The sequence below is a fragment of the Gorilla gorilla genome, chromosome X, assembly GCF_029281585.2.
Source record: "Gorilla gorilla gorilla isolate KB3781 chromosome X, NHGRI_mGorGor1-v2.1_pri, whole genome shotgun sequence".
Taxonomy (NCBI): Eukaryota; Metazoa; Chordata; class Mammalia; order Primates; family Hominidae; genus Gorilla; species Gorilla gorilla.
In genome coordinates this window covers 131,358,263-131,381,091 of record NC_073247.2, presented here as the reverse complement: position 1 = coordinate 131,381,091, position 22,829 = coordinate 131,358,263, and the positions used below count along the sequence as shown (strand labels likewise).

The 22,829-nt window shown below is 49.7% G+C and overlaps 1 protein-coding gene across 7 annotated transcripts in view; it reads left to right on the top strand.

Moving 5' to 3' along the window:
* The first annotated feature begins 4,252 nt into the window (after positions 1-4,252).
* SEPTIN6 (septin 6) overlaps positions 4,253-22,829 on the top strand; it is a 77,868-nt gene continuing 59,291 nt past the window's right edge. For 6 of the 7 annotated variants that reach the window (XM_004064784.4, XM_055376233.2, XM_019019399.4 and 3 more), the window contains exons 1-2: positions 4,410-4,778; positions 22,161-22,275. In XM_004064784.4, the coding sequence (XP_004064832.1) occupies positions 4,749-4,778; positions 22,161-22,275 (145 nt within the window). In that variant the 5' untranslated portion in view covers positions 4,410-4,748. Of the gene's footprint in view, positions 4,779-22,160; positions 22,276-22,829 lie in introns of all 7 variants that reach the window. The other variant, XM_004064783.5, reaches the window with a different exon arrangement.

Sequence of the window (22,829 nt, the reverse complement as noted above, 5' to 3'; positions counted from 1 at the left end):
AGGTCTAGGGTGGGGCCCAATAATTTGCATTTTTTATAACTTCCCATATGCTGCTGATGCTTCAAAGGCCACATTTTAAGAAACACTGGAAAGAAACTAAAGCAAAACCAGGGGCAGCAGGTGATAATGCTGAATTGAGGAAAGGGATCCTTAGTTCATTTTGACTCAGCCCCTTCACAGAGTTTCTGATTTAATTGGCACTGTCTGGATTTGGTGAATCCCGGATCATCTTCCCTGCTTCACCTTGTCTTCCTCCTCCAACTTTCTTCTCTTTCTTTTCTTTTCTTTTCTTTTCTTTTCTTTTCTCTCTCTCTCTCTCCCCCCCCTCCTTTCTTTTTTTTGATGGAGTCTTACACTGTCACCCAGGCTGGAGTACAGTGGCACAATCTCGGCTCACTGCAACCTTCACCTCCCAGGTTCAAGCAATTCTCCTGCCTCAAGTAGGTGGGACTACAGGCATGCGCCACCACACCTGGCTAATTTTTGTATTTTTAGTAGAGACGGGGGTTTCACCATGTTGGCTAGGCTGGTCTCGAACTCCTGACCTCAAGTGATCCACCTGCCTCAGCCTCCCAAAATGTTGGGATTACAGGCATGAGCCGCCGCGCCCGGCCCCTCCTCCAACTTTCTGATCTTATTTTTCAGATGGTTCTCAGGGCTTCTCCACTTGAGACTGACTCTACCATCTTTCTCGTTCTCCTATCACAAAGCCACAGTTTCAGGACAAAGCCCTTTCCTGACCTCTTAGCTCCATTTCAGTGCCCTCTTCTCCCTCCCTGCCCCTGAGTTGCTTGCTGCTCCTCTATCCAGTATTAGCACCCCCAACTCCAGCAGTGACCTGTGGAAAGCTGGGCTCCAATTAGGGCCCACTCTTATCTAGCAGAGGGGTAGCCATTTCTGCTCCCAGGCAGTAGAGTCTGGCTCCACAAACATTGGCATGCTAATGACAGCCACCTGCTTGCCCCTGGGAAGTCTCTGTTTGTTGCAGCTTCTTTAAGGACATGGAAATACTGAAGCCACCTCATTTACATGCTTCTGTTCATTCCTTTACTCAACAAACATTGATTGAACACCTGCCAGACACCATGCTGGGCCCAAGGGACCCCACAAGGAAACATCAAACATGAGCACATACATGTTCATGGGAGCGCCCGGGAGTCCCAAATGACTCTTCATAAAGGGGAATCTTTTGGCCTCACTCATCAACGAGGACAGACATTCAAGGAACAAAACTCACAAACTGACCACTCATGAGCCCTCTTGCCTCCTCAGCCCTTCCATCTCCCCTGTTCCTGGGAAGGTGACCCGGGACAAAGACTGAAAGGCATGATTTCAGGCCGGGTGCGGTGGCTCACACCTATAATCCCAGCACTTTGCAAGGCCGAGGCAGGTGGATCACGAGGTCAGGAGTTCAAGACCAGCCTAGCCAAGATGGTGAAACCCTGTCTCTACTGCAAATACAAAAAAAAAAAAAAAAATAGCTGGGCGTGGTGGTGGGCACCTATAGTCCCAGCTGCAGCAGAGAATTGCTTGAACCCAAGAGGCAGAGGTTGCAGTGAGTAGAGATCACGCCACTGCACTGCAGCCTGGATGACAGAGCAAGACTCCGTCTCAAAAAAAAATAAAAAAGGAAAAAAAAAAGAAAGGCATGATCCCAGAGAGTTTCCAAACCTCTTTATTGAAATGAATGCTCTGATTCACACGTCTCAGTCGTTGGCCCACTGCACTGAGTGAGATAAGGTATGTAAAGCTAGTGAGCTAACACCTCTTTCCATATTGACACACATACACTCACCGTGCATTGAAATACACTGACACACCAACACATGCCAAAACACACACTGACACACTGAAACACACAATGCAGAACACACCAACTTGCACACATGGACACATACTGACACACACCGGCAGACACAATCACAAATACAAACACAAGTAAACCCATGCCAACACACACATTGACACACAGATGTACAGACACACAGCTAGCACACACTGACAATACACACGAACACACCGACACATCTACTCACACATCAAGACCAACACACACACTGACCCACACCCCACCAAAGGAGGCTGGAGGCCCAGGCCCCAGGAGGGACTTGTAGCCGCAGGGGGGCAGGTATTGGAGGAACCAAAGGGTCCCAGGAGACTTGAATTAAGCACTTAGTTCAGGTCTTCGAGGTTCAGCGTTTTGGAAGAGGAGGCCGCAGTGAGGTTCTGATAGTCTCTAGGGACAGGAGGGCCGAATGGGGCATATGGATGAGACACCAAGGATTCCGTGCTCAGGTGCCCCCAGCGCTGGGCCGGTAAGTACGGAGCTTCAGTCCGCGAGGAGTGCTAAGGCGGGCGGGGCAGTGCGTGGGGGATTCTCCCCGGAGACCCGCAGCCCTCCAGTCCCCTCCCGTTCTGGCAGCAGCTTTCTGTTCTGGCTTCCAAATTCTCCCCTTTTGTCCCACCACCACCCAAACCCCAAGTCCAGATCGGGGCTAGTGACCTCGGGGCCTTTCAGTCCACCTCGCCCTAGCCTTTGCCAGGGAAGAGCCCTGTCCCAGACACCCAGCCTGGAAGCCGCCAGTCACCTCTGACTCCCCGCCCCCATGCGGTTGGGGCCCAAGCCTCACCGTGGTTCCTCAGATATAGCACTGGTCCCCCGTGTCACTGCCAACCCAGTCCAGGGCTCAGGCCCTGCCCCAAAGCTCCAGAGAGTCTGAAAGACTCCAGCTGCCCCTCTTCCTTGCCACCGCCACCCGCCCTATGGCCTGCGCCTTCTGTCTCGCGGAGCTCCTCTGCGCTGATCCCTGATTGTGCCAGGCTCTTCTCTTTAGGCCGCTCCTGGGTCTCCAGCACAATGAAGGCGCACAGTGGCGCTCCCTGAATACTTGGCTCTTCATGACTGTCCTTACTGCTATTCCCTCACTGTGTCTCTTCTTTCTTCTCCCCGCCCCCCTCGCACGCATCCAAGTTCTCTGCCCTCAGCTTAATAGAGTGCCTCCTGGCTGCGAGGCCCTGCACTCGGCCCTGGGATGCGTTTGCTGAGTCCTTGTTCTCCAGGCGCACAGGGTACATACATAAAGGGCTTCCCGAGAGAGTGTGAGAAGCTCCATCCAGCAGGTGGAACCAAGTGCCAGGCATGCTCTTCTTTGGCTACTCCATTTTCTTGTCTTCCCTGACTTCTCGGAGACCAGGGCCTCTGGATCGAGTCCCTTCTTCCTCTCTCTCCCTGGTTCCTTCTTTTCTTTTTCCCTCTCTCCTGCCTCCTCCTCAGCTGCTCCAGCCTTGGGCCTCTACGGGGTCATCTTCCATGCTCCATTGGGGCCCCCTCTTGTGCCCGGGTTTCCTCCATAGGCTTGTCATCCCCTCCCCCATCTGGGGTCCCTCTGGCGGGCCCAGGTCTCTCTCCCACACCAGGGAACCTGCCCTTTTGAGGAGTGGAATGTACTGTCCCTCCCGCTGGGGCCTCGGGCATGCCAAATCTGCCAGCGTGCTCCAGTGACAGGGAGCTAGCAAGAGGCCAGTCCCAGGAGAGAGGGGAGGGCGCCAAGGCCGGAGAAGTGGAGAGGTGCCCACGAGAGAGGACCCGCGGAGGTGGGCCACGGGGATAAGGAGGGCGGGCGGGCGCACCCCTGCCTTCGGAAGTTCTCTCCTCTGCGCCCTATTGGCCGCCTTGTCCCGGGCTGAATGAGGGTCAAGGAGAAATCAGGGGGCGGGACAGAGGGACTGGAGGCCGCTCCCCGTCACCCGCCCCTCCATTTCGCTCCACAGAGCTGAGAACCTTCATCTCCAGCCCCTCCTCTGGTACTAGAAGGGGTGGGTGGTCTGAGTCTCTGGTCTTGCTGAGCGTCTAGGGCTGGGTCGGAGAGAGGAGGCGTGGGTTCCGTCTGTACTAGGTACCCAAAGGTGGTGAGCTTGGCTCCACGAAATTACAGCCCACAGCACCCAAGGCTTGGAAACCCCAGGGTAGAAGCAGCGTCTCAAGACCTCTAGCCTCGGACCCCACATGCCACAGCTCAGCTCAGTTGCCGGGCTGCAGTGCGGCTCCCCCCACGGGCCCCCTTTCTAAGCTCTACTGTGGAGCGGCAGGTGCCGCAGGCCTCCCCAGTACCTCGGCCGCAGCTGCGCTCCCGGGCCATGGGGGGAGGGAGACACGACAGTGGGGCATCGAGACTCCAGCGGCCAAGGCGCACCCATCTAAGCACCTTGGGATCTCGGTGGAAAGGAAGGGGGGTAACGGGGGCCGGGAGGAGAACTGCAGAACTCGGCCGCTGAGCAGAGTATGGGAGGGGGGAGGGGCGGGGGCTCCCTTCCAGCCTTCGGGGTCTGGGGACTTAGGGATGTAAAGGAGAGCAGGGGGGTGTGACAATTCAGCAGAGGTCGGGACGTACCACGGAGCCAAGTGGCGGGGGGGGGGCAGAGGACGTGGTCACCGAGGGGAGCCCCCGCCCCCCTTCGCAGAAGCCTATGGCTGGGGTTGCAGGAAGAACTGGAACTGGGCTGGCCATAGGGGGAAGCGGCGCGTTAAATCCGCCCCCTCTCCATACCCTACTTTCAAGGGGTGGGCGGTAGAGGGGAGGTTGGGGTTGGAGCAGCGGCGAGGGGGCCCCTCCCTTGCACCTCCCCCCACCGGACTTGGTCGCGCCCGAAGTGTAACACTTTCTCTTTGTCGGAGGAGCTCCTCTGTTTCCTGTGCAGTAGCTCCCGTTGCGGCGGCACCCGTGGCAGCCCTGGCGGACGCAGGAGCGATGGCAGCGACCGATATAGCTCGCCAGGTGGTAAGTGCAGAGCTTGGGTGCCAGGGCCAGGGCCGAGGGCCTGGGGAGGGTCAAGGAGACCTGGCCGCCGCCGCCACATCGCGAGGAGGGCAGTGGGCAGCATCCAGGAGCCAAGGGCACGGTGGGACTTCTGCTCCCGGGGTCAGCAGCTCAGTCCCTCAGCCTGTCCCGGAAAACGGTGGTGGCGCGCGGGGGGCGGGGGGCGGCAGGGGGGCAGGCAAAACCTGCGGGCCGGCGGCTGAACTTGCATTGCCCAAGAGCCGCAGTGAGCGCCGCCGCCTCCCTCGCTGCAGCTGCGGCCCCACGGCTGGGGCGTTGCCGAATGAATGGCCGTAGGAGCCGCCGAGCCCTCCGGGTCCCTGGCACCCTGGCCTTGCCGCGCCCCTGCGCACGGCTGCCCGTTGTGACCCGGGACCGCACAGGCAAAGAGGCGCGGGGCTGGGGTTAGCCTGGGGCAGAAGGCGGTGAGTGGCGAGGGGGGCGGGGAGGTGACTGGCTGGGATAGGGTTTCTCTATATGCATTACATATGTGACTGCGTCTGTGTGTGTATCGGTGTGCGCGTATGTGTGCACGCGCGCGCGCTCGTGTCTTCCCGGGCGGGCGGCGGCGGCGCCGGGGTTCTGTCTGTGACCCAAAGAAGTCCGCCTGTTTCTCTGAGTGTGCTCACCTCTGTGGTGTGTGTCCGAACGCCTCTCTGTCTGCTTGTGCTGTGTGCCTCTGGGTTTCATTTGTGCGTCAGTGTGGGGTGCAGTTGGCTGGCCTGTAGGTGGCTGGCTGCGTATTTTGGCATGTTTTGGAGCGGGCCTCTGAGGATCTGTCTCGGGTGCATGTTCAGTGTAACTGGGCTTGTGTGCCAAAACCTGTGGAGCTGGCTTCTTTCTATGGAGACTCAGGAAAATAAGTGTGAGACTCGCAAAAGCGGTGCCGTCTCTTTTTTTGTTGGCGACCGACTCTGGGAAAAAAAAAAAATCTTCATTTAAAGAACTGAAGTTTTCCAGCCTGGGATGTGCAGAGAAACCATGTTGAAGTGACCTGAGGCTCCATGTTTGTTTTTTAAACCAGAAGTTTGGTTGCAAAGGGCGATGAATTCCATTTGGGAGGGACACCCTAGCCATTCTATTCATCCATGGGTATCTGGGACTTTAATAAGCCCACCAGCACCCCGAGGTGAGGAAGGAGTGGGAGACAGAGGTAGGTCAAATCCCATGACACCACATACTACTTGACGAAAATCTCTGAACCACATAAAAATGTTTTTCAACCTTGTAGCTTACTTATTTAGGAAAATAGTTCATGCAATGCAACTACAGTACAAAAAAAAAGCCTCTAGGTATTTGGTGTAATTGAAATTGATTTTACAAAATCTGAAGCCAGAATCTGATAGTATTTTCTCTACAGAATATGTATTAATGTCTCTTTTGTCCCTGTTTGGAAGGGCTGGATCATTTCTTCGGAACCTCCTCCACCCCCTGCACACCCTAGCACAGAGCACTTTATGCAGTCATGTTGTGGAAGGACCAGGAGTAGACAGGAGACATTCTCTGTGATGATGCAATTTGAGAGAATTTTCTTCCCCCAAGATTGGCACTCTCGTTGTTTATTGCTTTAGTGTTTTGAGGGTTCCCTCTTTTCTGCTGTGGCTTTTCTGCTCCTGGTTACCTGCATTTCAGAGATGGTATAGCTGAAGTAGAGGAATTAATCTCTGGGATTACACTAGCTCCATCCAAAAATGACGCTAATGATTTTTCATGTCAGCTAATGAATTTGCATCGACCTGTCCTCCATACTCTCACCAGTTTCTCTTGCCTGGATTAGGATTGCAGGGCAGATGTTGCAATGGGGAACATTCCAGAAGGTTGTGTGTGTTTCACCTCAGGCACAACTCAGGCAACCTAGAGATGCCCTTTGTTCTGCAGATGGGGGTGAGGGGGTGCTTTAGGGCCACTTGGTTTGCTTTGCATGGCTCCAGTTTGCTCTGGCTGGCCTTGCCATACTGTATGATGAAGAACATAATTGTACGCCAGATTCTGAAGCTGAAAGAGCAGCCTAAGCACTCGAGACCTTGTTATCGTGATAAATGGGTTTCTGGGAAAACTGACGTCACTCTCCATGCCCCCCTCCCCCAGCTAGTGAAGCTCCTGTTTATGTGTCATTTGTCTCTCTGTTCTCCTTTGTGTCTGCAATAAGTTGTAATTCACCAGGGAAGACGGAGTTAACTCAGGAGACCTTGGACATCTGGTTGCTGCTTGTTTCCTCCAAGGAACATGTATTCAGGGTTTGGGAACAGAAGACTAGAGAATAAACCTAAGTGTGGCTAGCTTAGGAATTCTTTTTTTTTTTTTTTTTGAGACGGAGTCTTGCTCTGTTGCCCAGGCTGGAGTGCGAGTGGCATGATCTCGGCTCACTGCAACCTCAGCCTCCCAGGTTCAAGCGATTCTCCTGCCTCAGCCTCCCGAGTAGCTGGGATTACAGGCACCCGCCACCACACCTGGCTAGTTTTGATATTTTTAGTAGAGGGGGGTTTTCACCATGTTGGCCAGGCTGGTCTCGAACTCCTGACCTTGTGATCCACCCGCCTCAGCCTCCCAAAGTGTTGGGATTACAGGCATGAGCCACTGCTCCCGGCCAGGAATTCTTTTTAATGAGCTCTGAGACGTGGTACCATGCGAGTAAGTGCCCTAGTGTGTGTGTGTGTGTGTGTGGGGGGGGGGGTGTTCTTTCTAGAATCAGTTGAGAGTCACTGTGGGTAAACATCCTTAGTGACTAAAACAAGCCTTCAAGTTGTTGGGTAGGGCTTATATTGCACGCAGCCAACTTGGAAGTTCAATTCTGGTGCACATAATACAAGTCCGTCCCATTTGAATGAACACCACAAACGGTTTGGTGTGACAACACCATTTCTCCACTGTGTCCATATTTATTTGATTGACTGATATGTGGCCAGCACTATGGTTAGCCCTTGTCAACTGGACAAAAAAAGGTAGCAGGCTTTAAAAAACGTTCGTGATCGGACTGGGCTTGGTGGTTCATGCCTGTAATCCCAGCACTTTGGGAGGCTGAGGTGGGCAGATCATGAGGTCAGGAGTTCGAGACCAGCCTGGCCAACGTGGTGAAACCCCGTATCTACTAAAAATACAAAAATTAGCCAGGCGTGGTGGTGCGTGCCTGTAATCACAGCTACTCAGGAGGCTGAGGCAGAAGAATCGCTTGAACCCTGGAGGCAGAGGTTGCAGTGAGCCAAGATCGCACCACTGCACTCCAGCCTGGGCAACAGAGCGAGACTCCATCTCAAAAAAGAAAAAAAAGAGGCCGAGGTGGGTGGATCACAAAGTCAGGAGATCGAGACCAGCCTGGCTAACATGGTTAAATCTCATCTCTACTAAAAATACAAAAAATTAGCCGGGCGTGGTGGCGGGCACCTGTAGTCCCAGCTACTGTGGAGGCTGAGGGTGTGAACCTGGGAGGCGGCACTTGCAGTGAGCCGAGATCGTGCCACTACACTCCAGCCTGGGCGACAGAGCGGGAATCCGTCTCAAAAAACAAAACAAAAAAAGTTCGTGGCTTTTAAACTTATAGTCTAGTTGGAATGACAAATTGTGGACACTGTGAAATAATTAAAGAACTATAGAAGATCCTTGTGATGCCCCACCTCACCCCCTGACTATGAGGTGGCTTGGGCTGCTATTAATATATATTTCAAGAGGTTCCATGACTTGTCCAAGGTAACCAAGGCACAGGGCAAGCCCCAAAAGCTGCATGTGCTGGCTCTTTTAATGAGCTGTTCCTTTCAATGTTGCATTCTGGGATCCAGACCGTAAATGCCGGCCCATACCAAGAGCATCTGGATGATTCTGGCTTGAACTAGTCCCACAATGTGAACAATGAAGCTTTCTCTAGTGGCAATCTAGGTAGTGGTCATTCTCCCAAGTGAACTTTCAGGGGCTAACTTTGCCCTACAAAGTTAGCTGGGGTTGGTCTGGGTCAACTGTCTCAGAGCAACTGTCTTCAGGTGGGGAAAAGATTGCTGCTGCACTCTGGTTTTGCTATCATCACGTGGCAGTTACCCTTTGATTCCCTTTGAGGTCTCTGCTTCAGGCGTTCCTACCACCACCCACTAAAGGTAGTATCGTACCTCAAACATAGAAAACAAAACCCTATTACCTAGCTCTATTGGTGATACAACACGGAAGAAAATTTACATGGCCCTAAATATTTAAAAATGTTGATTCTAAATTTGAGGGGTTTTTGGACAGTCATTACATTATTTTCTAACTTCTCTGTGTGTTTGGGATGTTTCTTTTCTTCTTTTCCTTTTTTTTTTTTTCCCCGAGATGGAGTCTTGTTCTGTCGCCCAGGCTGGAATGCAGTGGCGTGATCTCAGCTCACTGCAACCTCCGCCTCCTGGGTTCAAGCAATTATCCTGCCTCAGCCTCCCGAGTAGCTGGGATTACAGGTGTGCACCACCGTGCCCGGCTAATTTTTGTATTTTTAGTAGAAACAGGGTTTCACCATGTTGGCCAGGCTGGTCTCGAACTCCTGACCTCGTGATCTGCCCGCCTTGGCCTCTCAAAGTCCTGGGATTACAGATGTGAGCCACAGCGCCCGGCCTAGGATTTTTCAAAATAAAAAGCGGGCAGAATGACAGTGTCCCCCAAATGCACATGGTCCCTTCTTTCAAGGAACTGGTGGAGGCAGACACAAATCACTATCTAATTATCTTTGTGATAAGTGCTACACAGGAGAGTGACTGCCTGCCATGAGATTTCATTACTAGGGGAACCTAACTCAGCAATGAATGGAGGCAGAGGATGACAGGAAGGGCTTCCTGAGGGCTTCAAATAGGAAATGGGTAGGTGTGAAGGTGGGTGAGATCTCACATCTGCTACTGGGTTGGGAACATTTCATTTGCCAATTCACCCACTTTTATTTTCATTCATTCCTTCAGCACATATTCACTGGGCACTGGTCGGCCAGGCCCCGTGCCAGGTGCTGAGGATATAGTGGTGGCCAAGGCACGCAGGAACTCTGCCCTCTCAGAGCTTCCAGATGAAAGGCAGGAATAAGCCCTGTTTCCTTTTTACATCCGAAATCCTGGAAATGTGAGTGTTAGCGGTGTTCTTAATACAAAACTACATTACAGCAGAGTGATTTGTCTGTATCATCTAATGAGATTTTGATCTGCAGTCATGTGCATAGCATTTACTTTGTGGAGTCTCTGCTGTAAATTTTCTATTAATTGCTGGCTTTGTTACCAAGCATGGCCACTGCCTTTGTGTGCTATAAGGGAGCAAACCTATTGCATTAGCCTGAGCAAAGCCAATTAGGAAGATAAGTCCTCTGGAAAAAGGTATTCCCAAACTAAGTAGGGCTGATTTCTGGACTTGCCTGGGTTTTTGGATGATCAGAGCCATGGTTTAATATTAGCATGAACAATTGAGAAGGGCTTTTAGTTGCATGTACATTAAAACTACATTCAAGACAGATGAGGCCAGGTGCGGTGGCTCACGTCTGTAATCCCAGCACTTTGGGAGGCCGAGGCGGGCAGATCATGAGGTTAGGAGATCCAGACCATTCTGGCTAACACGGTGAAACCCCATCTCTACTAAAAATCAAAAAATTAGCCGGGCGTGGTGGCGGGTGCCTGTAGTCCCAGCTACTCTGGAGGCTGAGGCAGGAGAATGGCGTGAACCCGGGAGGCGGAGCTTGCAGTGAGCCGAGATTGTGCCACTGCACTCCAGCCTGGGCGACAGAGGAAGACTCCGTCTCAAAAAAGAAAAGAAAAAAAAGACAGATGAAAGAAGGAAAGAAGGAAAGAAGGAAAAAGAAGGAAAGAAGGAAAGCCATGGATATATGTAACATGTTTCTTTCAACGATCTCGAAATGCTTCCATCTTTATGATTTCATTTTCCCCAATGGCTTCCTGGACAAGTATTACTGTTCTCTTTATTTAATGGGTGTAGGGAGACCAAGTTACTTAGTCCGAAGTGCTATTGCTAGTCAGTGGGTGATACGATTAAACACCCACCAGATGACACAGATTCCTTGTTTAAAAACACTTGTCTTTTCATGATGTTTCTAAGACATCAAAATCCTGCCATGACCTCTCTTCCCCCTCTTTTCACTACACTCCCTCAGCACCCCCATAGGGCCCAGGGAAGAGTATACTAGGGTGATTCGGAGACTCTCTGATATTAAAAAGATTCTCAGCTTAAATCCAATATAGCACAGTCACGGGTTGTGTGGGTTTTCTTTTTTATTTTTTCTTCTCCATATTGCTTTAAATAAAAATCTTGGAGCCACCAGCCATGTAATGATGGATTATTTTAAGTAACAACTGGGGGGGGGGCGCAGAATAAATTAGAAACACAGACCCTTCCTCCTCAGTTTGGCAGGAGGAGGCTTCTGCTGCTGGGATTTGAAACCGTGGGTTTCTCTGCTGCCTGCACAGAGGAAGGAGGCCACATGCTCAGGAGGGTGAGAAATAATGTTATCCTCTTCTTCGGTGTCTTCTCATTAGAGGCAGCCATCTGCTGAATTATGCAGCGCGCTCTCAGCCGGCCCTTCCACTCACTTAAAGGTGACCAGGAAAAAGATCTGCAGGCCTTCTCAGCGAGAGGCCTCAGGGCTCAGGTTTCCCCTGCCATGGCCCTCTCTGACCCGGAATGAAGGCCCTGGGGTAACAGGGGCAGAACTCTGTTTTCCTGGCCCTGATGAGGTGTGAGGTTGTGTTCGGTTTCCTTTCACATTGGAGGCCCCCAGCTCTGAACACTGGCGCTGAGGCAGGAACTGGGTTTTTTCAGATCCCCATTAAACAAGACCAGATGGAGGCAGAGGCAAATTCAGGCTCCCCAGAGGGCAGTTGGGCATTCACCCAGAGGCCTGTGGGTAAACCTTTTCTTTTTTAGCAGATTGGAGGTAACAATAGCCAGAACACCTAGAAAACTCTCTTTCAATTGTCTGGCTTCCAGGGAATCTGGCTGGCTTTTGTGGGAAAGTTTCACTCACCCTGAGCAGGGGTCACCCCTGGCCTGAGGTGGGGATATTTGACCTAGACTTAGGCTTGTGTTAGTCTTGGGGTTCTTCAGCAGAACTGGGCAGCTGGCCAGGCTGAGACTTAGGCCGCAGTCAAAAGAGAGGGAAACAGGAGGAAAAAGTGGGGAAGTGAGTAGAGAGCAGGAACACACAATGAGTGCTTTCCACCGCATTGACTGCTTCAGTTGCCTTCTGTGGGCCAGAACCACCTTGGGGAGCTCACGGGTTTCCAGATTTGGTTCCTTGACCCTTCTGCCCCTGACCAGCATCAAGCCAGAAGCTCAGTGTCCCGGAATTTTACCAGTATAAAGAAACACATGTGCCACTTGAGTCAGCTTTTCCATTTGAGAGTGGCCGTTGGCTCGACAGGGGCCTGGATCCTAGCACTATTCTCTGTCACTAAATCAGTCTGTGACGTGAGCCAAGTCACTTCCTCTCTGTGAGTCTCTGTTTCCCCTTTTGTGAAACGAAAGGGCTGGATTAGGTGATCTTTAAGGGCGTTTCCAGCTCTAACATTGTATGGTGCTTATGTTTCCTTTTTCTTCAGCCTCATTTCTTTTAGGTCCTTGCCTGCGTCTGCTTCCGAATGAGGTGGCAGAATTGAACCCCACCCCTTCCCTGCTTTGACCCCTTGAGCTGGGTGGGGAGAGAGTTGTAGGGAAGGTCGATCTATGCTTTTAGCTCAGCAGGCTCTCAGTAAGTGGAACAGAAACAACCCTTCAGATATTGCCTGTCCATGTAGGTGTAGATAGCTATTGTCTTCCTTATAAAGGTACATGACAGCTGAATGTTTGTCTATTGAATCCTGCTTTCAATGCAGTAGAAGAGCTGGCTACTTAATGGAATCCTGCTGTGAATCCTTTTATAGAATGAAAAGCCACTCTGGAATTTATCTTGTGTATTAAAATCAGTTTCATCTATTGGATTTGCCAAAAATGGGCCTCCTCCTCTGTCTGGTAAGGATAGTCTGTCTTGTGCTTCTTCAGCACAACTGCTCCCCAACTGAAGGGCATTTCTGAGGCCCCTTGGGGGTGCTGCCAGCTTTTGCAGGCCTTATTTCTCCTTAGAACAGCCCCCACATTTCTCTTTCCCAGGATAGGGCATTGCTACTACTCAGTTTCCTCTTAGCCTGGCTTAATTAGCATGAGGGACATTCTGATATTTGATGTGTTGGATGCATTTGAGAATTGTTTTTAAAACCTGTGGGAACTTGGCTGTGTGCGGGGGCTCACACCTGTAATTCCAGCACTTTAGGAGGCTGAGGCGGGCGGATCACCTGAGGTTAGGAGTTCGAGACCAGCCTGGCCAATATGGCAAAACCCAGTCTCTTCTAAAAATACAAACATTAGCTGGATGTGGTGGTGGACGCCTGTAATCCCAGCTACTCAGGAGGCTGAGGTAGGAGAATCACTTGAACCCTGGAGACGGAGGTTGCAATGAGCTGAGATCGTGCCACTGCACTCCAGCCTGAGAGAGACAGAGTGAGACTCCATCTCAGGAAAAAAAAAAAAAAAACCTCTGGGAACTTATCAGTGCTTTTGTGGTTCTTATGACATAATACAGCGGCATCCTTGGCAGCATTGGAGGCAGCAGAGGAAGCTATCAGCTACCTGATTGTTTCATCAAGACTTTTTGCTACATGTTTCAGGATATATGATTTGACTTCTGGTTCACATGAATCATTATAATAAGAAATTATACTGTATGACAATAAGTTATATATATAATATGTAATAATAAGTTATAATAAGGGGGCTGGGCACAGTGGCTCACGCCTATAATCCCAGAACTTTGGGAGGCCGAGGCAGGTGGATCACCTGAAGTCAGGAGTTCTAGACCAGCCTGGCCAACATGGTGAAACCCCATCTCTACTAAACTAAAAATACAAAAATTAGCTGGGTGTGGTGGTGCACACCTGTAATCCCAGCTACTCAGGAAGCTGAGGCAGGATAATCGCTTGAAACCAGGAGGGAGAGGTTGCAGTGAGCCGAGATCGCGCCACTGCACACCAGCCTGGTTGACAGTGAGACACTGTCTCAAAAAAAAAAAAAAAAAAAAGAAGAAGTTATAATAAGGAGACTAATAGGGTTTTATTGTATTGCTGGTAAAATAAATGTTTTATATACAATAAAACTGCCTGAAAGCTAAATGCTCTGATGACCCAAATTGTCAAGCACCTTTTTGGTTGTAGTTCAATATTTTTCTAAAATACCTGAGGCCACTTTCCTACCCAGGAAAGTATCATCATAGAATCTTTTTTAAAAAAGTAACATTTTCCCTGTTTATAAAAGTAAAATATGCCTATTGTAGAACATTTGGAAAACCCAGAAAAGCAACATCACCTACAACCTCTCTACCCAAAAGAAATCACTGACATTATTTTGGCATGTGTTCTTCTAATCTTTTAAAAAATGTGTATTTTCCCCCATCATTGGGATGACCCTGTGTATACAGGTTGGTTTTCCTGTTGTTGTTTGCCTTTGGTGAGCATTTCCTTTTGTCATTAAATATTCTTAGAAAACATTTTTCTCAGCTGCTTAATATTCCATCATGTATCACTGAACCGATGATTCATAGTCTTGGAGATTTGCACGGTCTTTCAGAGATCAGTGTTCAGGGCTGAGAGTGGAAATGGAGAAAAGGGAGGTGTGAGAGCTTGGGCCCACCAGTAGGTGACTGAAGAGAGTCCGGTTTCAGTGTTTCTTTTCTTTCCTAGCATTTTTGTTGTTGTTGTTTGTTTGTTTGTTTTGAGACAGAGTCTCCCTCTGTTGCCCAGACTGGAGTGCAGTTGTGCGATCTCAGCTCATTGCAACCTCCGCCTCCCGCGTTCAAGCGATTCTTCTGCCTCAGCCTCCCAACTGGCTGGGACTACAGGCATGAGCCACCAAGCCTGGCTAATTTTTGTATTTTCAGTAGAGACGGGTTTTCCCAGTGTTGGCCAGGCTGGTTTCGAACTCCTGGCCCCAAGTAATCTGCCCGCCTTGGCCTCCCAAAGTGCTGGGATTACAGGCATGAGCCACCGCACCTGGCCACTTTCCTAGTATTTGGATGGGAATGGCCAGAGGAGAAAGTTTAGGGACAGCCTAGTCATCAGCAATGAGTTTCAAACTTTTTGCTTTTATTCTTTAGAATGACAGCTACTAATTTAGCCACCCTGGTTTGAAACAGAGGCGGGAAATTCTCCATTGACACAGATGCACCCTCAGTTCCCAGAGGCCTCAAATACGGCTTGCTTACTATCACAGAGGTTGGAAGAGGGGCCAAGGGGAGTGGGGGACAGAGGTGGCCTACTCGGGTGCTTAAGGGACTCTTTATTTTCAGTAACAGCAATGAGAGAAAGATGCGCAGCTGGAACCACCATAACTTGTTCTTGATAATATGAACCTTACGAATATTCAATTAAAAAACGAAATTGGTGTGTCCTCAGGAGAGGAGGCGGAAGAGAAAGAGAGCGGTGTTTCTGCCTGTGATATGAAATGTGGTATAACGTATTTAAAAACCACAGGTGACTGCAGATGAGGAGAAAACAGGAAATGTAATTGGGGAGGGGAGTGGGGCGCTCTCCCAGTTCTCAGGAGCACTCTTTCATTTTGCCTTCCTTTTAGCTCCTCTCAGACTCTCTGCATCCTAATTACCCCTGCTGCAAAGCTGAGTGAGAACTCTTCTTTCTTATATTAAAAATGTTTTAAAATTACATGGGTAACATGCGAATACATTCGTGCTATAAAAGAGTCAAACAATAGGGAAGCATACCGACTACTCCCTTGACTGAGCCCCTATTTCCATCCCCCTCCCCTGAGGTAGCCACGATTGTGGGTTTGGTGGCTGTATTTTCAGTCTTCTTTCTATGCATCCACATATATTTACGTGCAAATACACATCTACAGGGCTTCTGGGGCATATATGGGCTCATATTGTGCTTATAGTTTACAACTTCTATTTTCTTTTTTTTTTTCTTTCTTTTTTTTGAGACAGGGTCTCACTGTTGCCCAGGCTGGAGTGCAGTGGCACAATCTTGGCCCACTACATCCTCAACCTACCGGGCTCAAGCAATCCTCCCACATCAGCCTCCTGGGTAGCTGGGACTACAGGTGTATGCTAACACACTTGGCTAATTTTTGTATTTTTTGTAGAGACGGGATTCTGCTGTGTTGCCCAGGCTGGTCTCAAACTCCTGGGCTCAAGCGAGCCACCTGCCTCGACCTCCCAAAATGCTGGGATTACAGTCATGTAATAACTTCCATTTTCTTCTATTTTATTACAGTCGCCCTATAACTTCTGTTTTCTGTTTTATAATATGTCTTGGAGATACTCACATCAGTACATACAGAACTACCCACATGCTTCTTAATGGATGTAGAATATTCCAGAATATGCGTGTACCATAATTTGGTTAAATATTTTCCTATTGTTGGACATTTAGGTTGGGTTTTTTTTTTCAGCATTATAAACTGTGCTGTAATAAATTTCCTTGTAATAGATCTTTGTACAGATTCTGAGAGGAGGTTGCAGGGTTATGAGAGAAGTGCAATTTAAAATGGTGACTTTGGCCATTCGAGCATCTCAGGTCAGGCCTTCAGTATGGTAATATGGCACCACCTGCTACTAAAGATGAAAACTTGAGATTTAGTGTCAGACATGCTGGGCCAAGTTGCCGGTTCCATCTCCTCTCGTGCACATTGTAGTCAAGGAACATTCAATTAACTGCAATCAAAGTAATCAGGCCCTCAATTAATCAGGCCACCTTAAGGAGAAAGAGGAAAGAGATAAGATATCAGAGATTTTGTGAGAGAGGAGGGGAGAAACTTCCAGGGGCTGTGCTGGGGTCAGTGTACATTCAGTTCAATGTCGTGTCCTTCTGTCCTTCCTACCTTTGCGTATTTAACTCTGAACAATGCGGACTGATACTCATAATGATGACCTTGACATCTTATAAGATTCATCAAAGCAAGGGTGCATAGTGTTTGCCAGACAGGATTTCCTAAAGTAGGAACTATACAAATACATTTTTTTTTTTTTTTTGAGACAGAGTCTTACTCTGTCGCCCAGCCTGGAGTGCAGTGGCGTGATCTCGGCTCAATGCAACCTCTGCCTCCCGGGTTCAGGTGATTCTCCTAACTCAGCCTCCCGAGTGGCTGGGACTACAGGCATCTGCCACCGCGCCCAGCCAATTTTTGTATTTTTAGTAGAGACGGGGTTTCACCATGTTGGCAAGGCTGGTCTTAAACTCCTGACCTCATGATCCACCCGCCTCGGCCTCCCAAAGTGCTGGGATTACAGGCGTGAGCCATCGTGCCTGGCCACAAATACATTTTTGAAGCTTTCTTAGCTACAGGGATTGAGACAAAAAATTTGCTGCTTAAATCCCAGTTAGCAAGAAAAACACATTGACCAGGTTCTATGTCCCTTCTTTCCCAAACTCCTCAGTTAATTTAGGTGTATTGGACACTGGGTAACAGATACAAAAGAAATAAGGATTCTAAAAGTCACCAGTGGCTGGGCATGGTGGCTCACTCCTGTAATCCCAGCACTTTGGGAGGCCGAGGTGGCCGGATCATTTGAGGTCAGGAGTTCAAGACCAGCCTGGCCAACAAGGTGAAACCCCGTCTCTACTAAAAATACAAAAATTACCTGGGCGTGGTGGTGCACACCTGTAGTCCCAGCTACTCCGGAGGCTGAGGCAGGAGAATCGCTTGAACCCATGGGCCGAGATTGTGCCACTGCACTCCAGCCTGGACAACAAGAGAGAAACTCCATCTCTAATAAATAAATAAATAAATAAATAAATAAATAAATAAATAAATAAAATTAACAGTGTTTATCTCTGGAGAGTGATATTATGGTTGATTTTGATTTTCTTCTTTATTATTATCTGTATGTTCTAAAATTTCTACAGTGAACATTGATTACTTCCACAAAATAAAAAATCTGATAAATGTAATTTTTTTAGTAACAGCTAATTTAAAATCAGTCTCCTCATCGTCCCCATTAAACAGGCATCTTTTCCTGGCTTTCCTATGTGTCTCCATGGTGCTGTCAATCCAAGCTCCTGGGCTTAGACCCTTGCGATTGTTCCCTCTGCCCAATAACTCCTTGAGGCTCATCCCTTCTTTTTTAATTAATTAATGTATTTATTTTTGAGACGGAGTCTCTCTCTGTCCCCCAGGCTGGCTGGAGTGCAGTGGCGCAATCTCGGCTCACTGCAAACTCCACCTCCTGGGTTCAAGTGATTCTCTTGCCTCTCAGCCTCCTGAGGGGCTGGGATTACAGGCTCCCGCCACCACGCCCGGCTAATTTTTGTATTTTTAGTAGAGATGGGGTTTCACCATGTTGGCCAGGCTGGTTTTGAACTCCTGAGCTCGTGATCCGCCTGCCTCAGCCTCCCAAAGTGCTGGGATTACAGGCGTGAGCCACTGCTCCCGGCAGAGGCTCATCCCTTCTTAAGACATCTCTCAAATTTGTTCCTTCTCTTTGAGTCCCAAGTCAGGTCAGTTCACACCAACCAGCATTTATTGTCACAGTGCCTGGATGTCACTCTGCTGGCTCAACATTATTGGAGTCATCTCCTCCTATGTCTTCCTGCTCCTAGTCTCTCTGTCCATCCAATCAAGCAAACACCCTGCAGCTGGAGTGATCTTTTAAAAACACTGCCTGTATCATGGCCCTCCCTGCTCAAATCACTCAAAATCCCCCAAATCCCATTGCTTAGGAAATGAAGTCCATGCTTCTGCTTCTTAGGGCTTAGAAAATTATTTCTTTTGGGCCAGGCATGGTGGCTCATGCCTGTAATCCCAGCACTTTGGGAGGCCAAGGCGGGTGGATCACCTGAGGTCAGTAGTTCAAGACCAGCCTGGCCAACATGGCAAAACCCCATCTCTACTAAAATATACAAAAAATTAGCCGGGTGCGGTGGTGGGCACCCAGCTACTCGGGAGGCTGAGGTAGGAGAATCGCTTGAACCTGGGAGGCGGAAGTTGCAGTAAGCTGAGATCGCGCCACTGCACTCTAGCCTGGGAGACAGGGAGAGACTCCTTATCAAAAAAAAAAAAAAAAAAAAGGAAAGAAAAGAAAATTTTTTCTTCTGCCGTTTAGGGCTCTTTACAGCACCGTCTTCAGTTTGAAAATTCATTTCCTCTCCTTTTGACTTTGGAGCACTTGAAGCTTCATGGTGCTGAATTTGTTGGAGGCCGGAAGAGGCAGCCAGGGGTGATAACAAATGGCTCAGGAAACCTCAACTCTGAGTCCACCTCAATTTCCGATGCCTGCTACATCGGAGGCTCCGTAAAGAAAGCATATCAGTTCTCATGTCCCTGACTTCCCTGCAGCGTTGCGGACCAAGAACTAGCAGTGGGAATCTTGCATCTTACTTTGTTTGCTTTAATAAAGAGAAGGGGAAATGAGAAGGAGAAGCAGAAAGGGGTGAACGTAGAACAAAGCCTTGAGTGATGTGAACCACTCATGAGGCTCAGCTGTCTTTATTTATTTATTTTTTTTGAGACGGAGTCTCGCTCTGTCGCCCAGGCTGGGTGCAGTGGCGCGATCTCGGCTCACTGCAAGCTCAGCTTCCCAGGTTCACGCCATTCTCCTGCCTCAGCCTCCGGAGTAGCTGGGACTACAGGCGCCCGCCACTAGGCCCGGCTAATTTTTTGTATTTTTAGTAGAGACGGGGTTTCACCGTGTTAGCCAGGATGGTCTCCATCTCCTGACCTCGTGATCCGCCCGCCTCGGCCTCCCAAAGTGCTGAGATTACAGGCATGAGCCACCGCGCCCGGCCGAGACAGTGTCTTGCTCTGTTACCCAGGCTGGAGTGCAATGGCGAGATCATGGCTCACTGCAGCCTCGACCTCCTGGGCTCAGGTGATCCTCCCACCTCAGCCTGCTGAGTAGCTGAGACCACAGGCTCACGACACCATGCCCGGCTCATTTTTGTATTTTTCTTGTTGTTGAGATGGGGTTTTGCCATGTTGCTCAGTGTGGTCTCAGACTCCTGGGCTCAAGAGATCCGCCCACTTCGGCCTCTCCAAGTGCTGCGATTGCAGGTGCGAGCCACTGCACCCAGCCTCAGGTGTTTCAGGGGACCCCCTGGGGCAGAGAATACGCCAACTCTCACTGAATGATGGCATATGGTTGTCTGTTAAGAGTTCTCCACTGGGAGTGTGTGGGGTGAGATGTGTGAGGGTAATGAACTTGCCACATGGCATTCACCGGCACTAGCCCTGTCGCTTGCCCTCACAGGATCTAGTGACACCGATGGGAGTGAGATCCAAAGCTGTGTGAAGGGGCTATCTGGGAGCCGGTTCTGACAAAGTTGGCTGCTGAGAGGCTCCACCACCCTCACAGCCCACCCCTTTCAGTGTGAAAATGTGCCCTTATTATGGACCTAGTCTAAAAGCTGGTCCAGCCCAACAGAGGAGCTGCCTGCTTAGTGCAGCCTGTGATGCTGGGCTGGGCCTCCTGGCACTAACCGTGCCCTTCTTGGACTGCTCTTGGCATCTTTCTAGTTATGGAAAGCTTGGTGCAGCCCCACCCAACAGAAACTGACTCCTTGCATAGTACTCCCTTCTTGTCTAGCTCAGCTGTCTCAAGCTCCCTTCTCCCCTGTCCCCTCCCCTCCCATGTGGCCGTTGGTTGGTAGTTGGCACATTTCTTGAGTCCACGCTCCACGCAGTCCCCTTTTATGCTTCCCCCTGGCTCCTTGGAATCCTGTTCCAGTTTGAGTCTCCTCCTGTTTTGTAAAATCATTAACTATAAGCAGCTTTGGGCCTTGCAGGCGAAGCAAAGGCCCTCTGCTTTCCAGGGCTGGGAGTGGCTTGGCTGACCCTTAGGGAGTCAAGGGACCCAGAGGAAGCACGGAGGCAGCTTCTTGTAGCCATAGGGAGCCACAGTGTTCCATGCAGTACCCTTCAGGCTGGGAGTGTAAGGATAACCCCACAGTGAATAACAACAGCAGCTACTGCTGATTGAATGCTCACCACATGCTAGGCACTACGCTAAGGGCTTGAGGAGCATGATCCTGTATAATCCTCACACTCCTACTCAATAGTTTCCGATTTTATGGATGGGGAAAACTTAAGAAGTTTATGTAACTTGTCTGAGGGTGACACAGCCAGGAGATGGTGGAGATGGGGCTGTAACTAACACCTGCCAGATTTCAAAGCCTCTGCTCTTAACCTCTACACTACACTGCCTTTGTAGATCCTCAAAATGCCCTAGAGAGAGAGGAACAATTGCTTTTTTTTAAGACAGGATCTTGCTCTCTCACCTGGGTGGGAGTGCAGTGGTGCCATCATAGCGCACTGCAGCCTCTACCTCCTGGACACAAGCAATCCTCCCGCCTCAGCCTCCCAAGTAGCTGGGACTACACAGGCACATGCCACCATGCCCAGCTAATTTTTGATTTTTTGTAGAGATGTTGTCTCACTGTGTTGCCCAGACTGGTCTCAAACTCTTGGCCTCAAGTGATCCACCCACCTTGGCCTCCCAAAGTGTTGGGATTACAGGTGTGAGACATTTCGCCAGCCAATAATTGATTTTTTTTTTTTTTGAGACAGAGTTTCGCTCTTATTGCCCAGGCTGGCCCAGGCTGGAGTGCAGTGGCGTGATCTCGGCTCACTGCAGCCTACACCTCCCGGGTTCAAGCAATTCTCCTGCCTCAGTCTCCCAAGTAGCTGGGATTATAGGCACCCACCACCATGCCTGGCTAATTTTTGTTTTTTTGGTAGAGACAGGGTTTCGCCATGTTGGCCAGGCTGGTGTTGAACTCCTGACCTCAAGTGATCCCCCCTGCCTTGGCCTCCCAAAGTGCTGGGATTACAGGTGTGAGCCACTGAACCCGGCCCAATAATTGCTTTTTAAACCCTTTTCGTAATACTTACTGAATACTTCTGCATATACTAAGCTCGTTATATGTATTAGCGCTTCTGAGGCTCCCAGTCACCTCTAAGATATGCCATATTATCTCAGATGGCAGATGTGGAAGGAAACAGTCTCAGCAAGTTACTCAGCTTGTAAATGACTGAGTGGAGATTTAACCCGAGTCTGTGAACCTCGGTGCCAGCATTCTCCTCCCCTGACTCCACTCTCCTGCCCCTAATAAGCTCCTCTGTAATTTTCTCTGGAGCTGTGGCGACATTCACTATTGAGCCTAGAGGATGCCCGTCTCCAAGAATCTGTGATTTCCAAGCTGACGGGCCATTTTGCTTTGGAGCAGGGAGTAGCTGAGGGAAGAGATGACACACTGGGACTGGGCGGGTGTGACTTCCTTGCACAGCGAACATTTGGATGGAGAAGTGAGACCCAGACTGCTTTTAAGCACATTTTCATTTTCTCCCTCACTCCTTCCAAATTAGGGTGAAGGTTGCCGAACTGTCCCCCTGGCTGGACATGTGGGGTTTGACAGCTTGCCTGACCAGCTGGTGAATAAGTCCGTCAGCCAGGGCTTCTGCTTCAACATCCTGTGCGTGGGTGAGTATTTCCATAGCAGGAAATTCTATTACAGAATATGGATCCTTAATGGCTGGATACGGCTTTGCAGGTAATTAGGTTAAATAGTGTGTCATTCTGATTTAGTTGCGAGAGTGTCTCTCCCCTCTTCTTTTATCTCTCTGCCTGTTTTTTGTAAGCAGCTAGCTGTAATTACTTTTTTCCCCTGGCCAGATCAGAGTATAGGGCCATATCTTGGGGGGAAACTGAGCTATGTGAGACCCAGTGGAAATTCTGTAAGGGAGCTCGCTGACTCAGTATGGCTGTAGAGTTCATTTTGACTACAGAAGACAGGATCCAGGGCAGAATTGGGAGGGAGGGGATAGCTGACAAAAAATGCCTGCCCACCAGCTGTGGGCAGTGGGTTGGGTCTGTTTCCTCTGTAGTTTTGCTGTGCTTGGTTTAGTTTGAGCTCAAGTGCAGGCACCACACAGCTGTATGCAACATTCTTTTATTCCCTTTACCTATCTCTCTACCTAGACTTTTTTCTTTTTTTTTTTTTGAGATGGGGTCTCACTATGTTGCCCAGGCTGGTC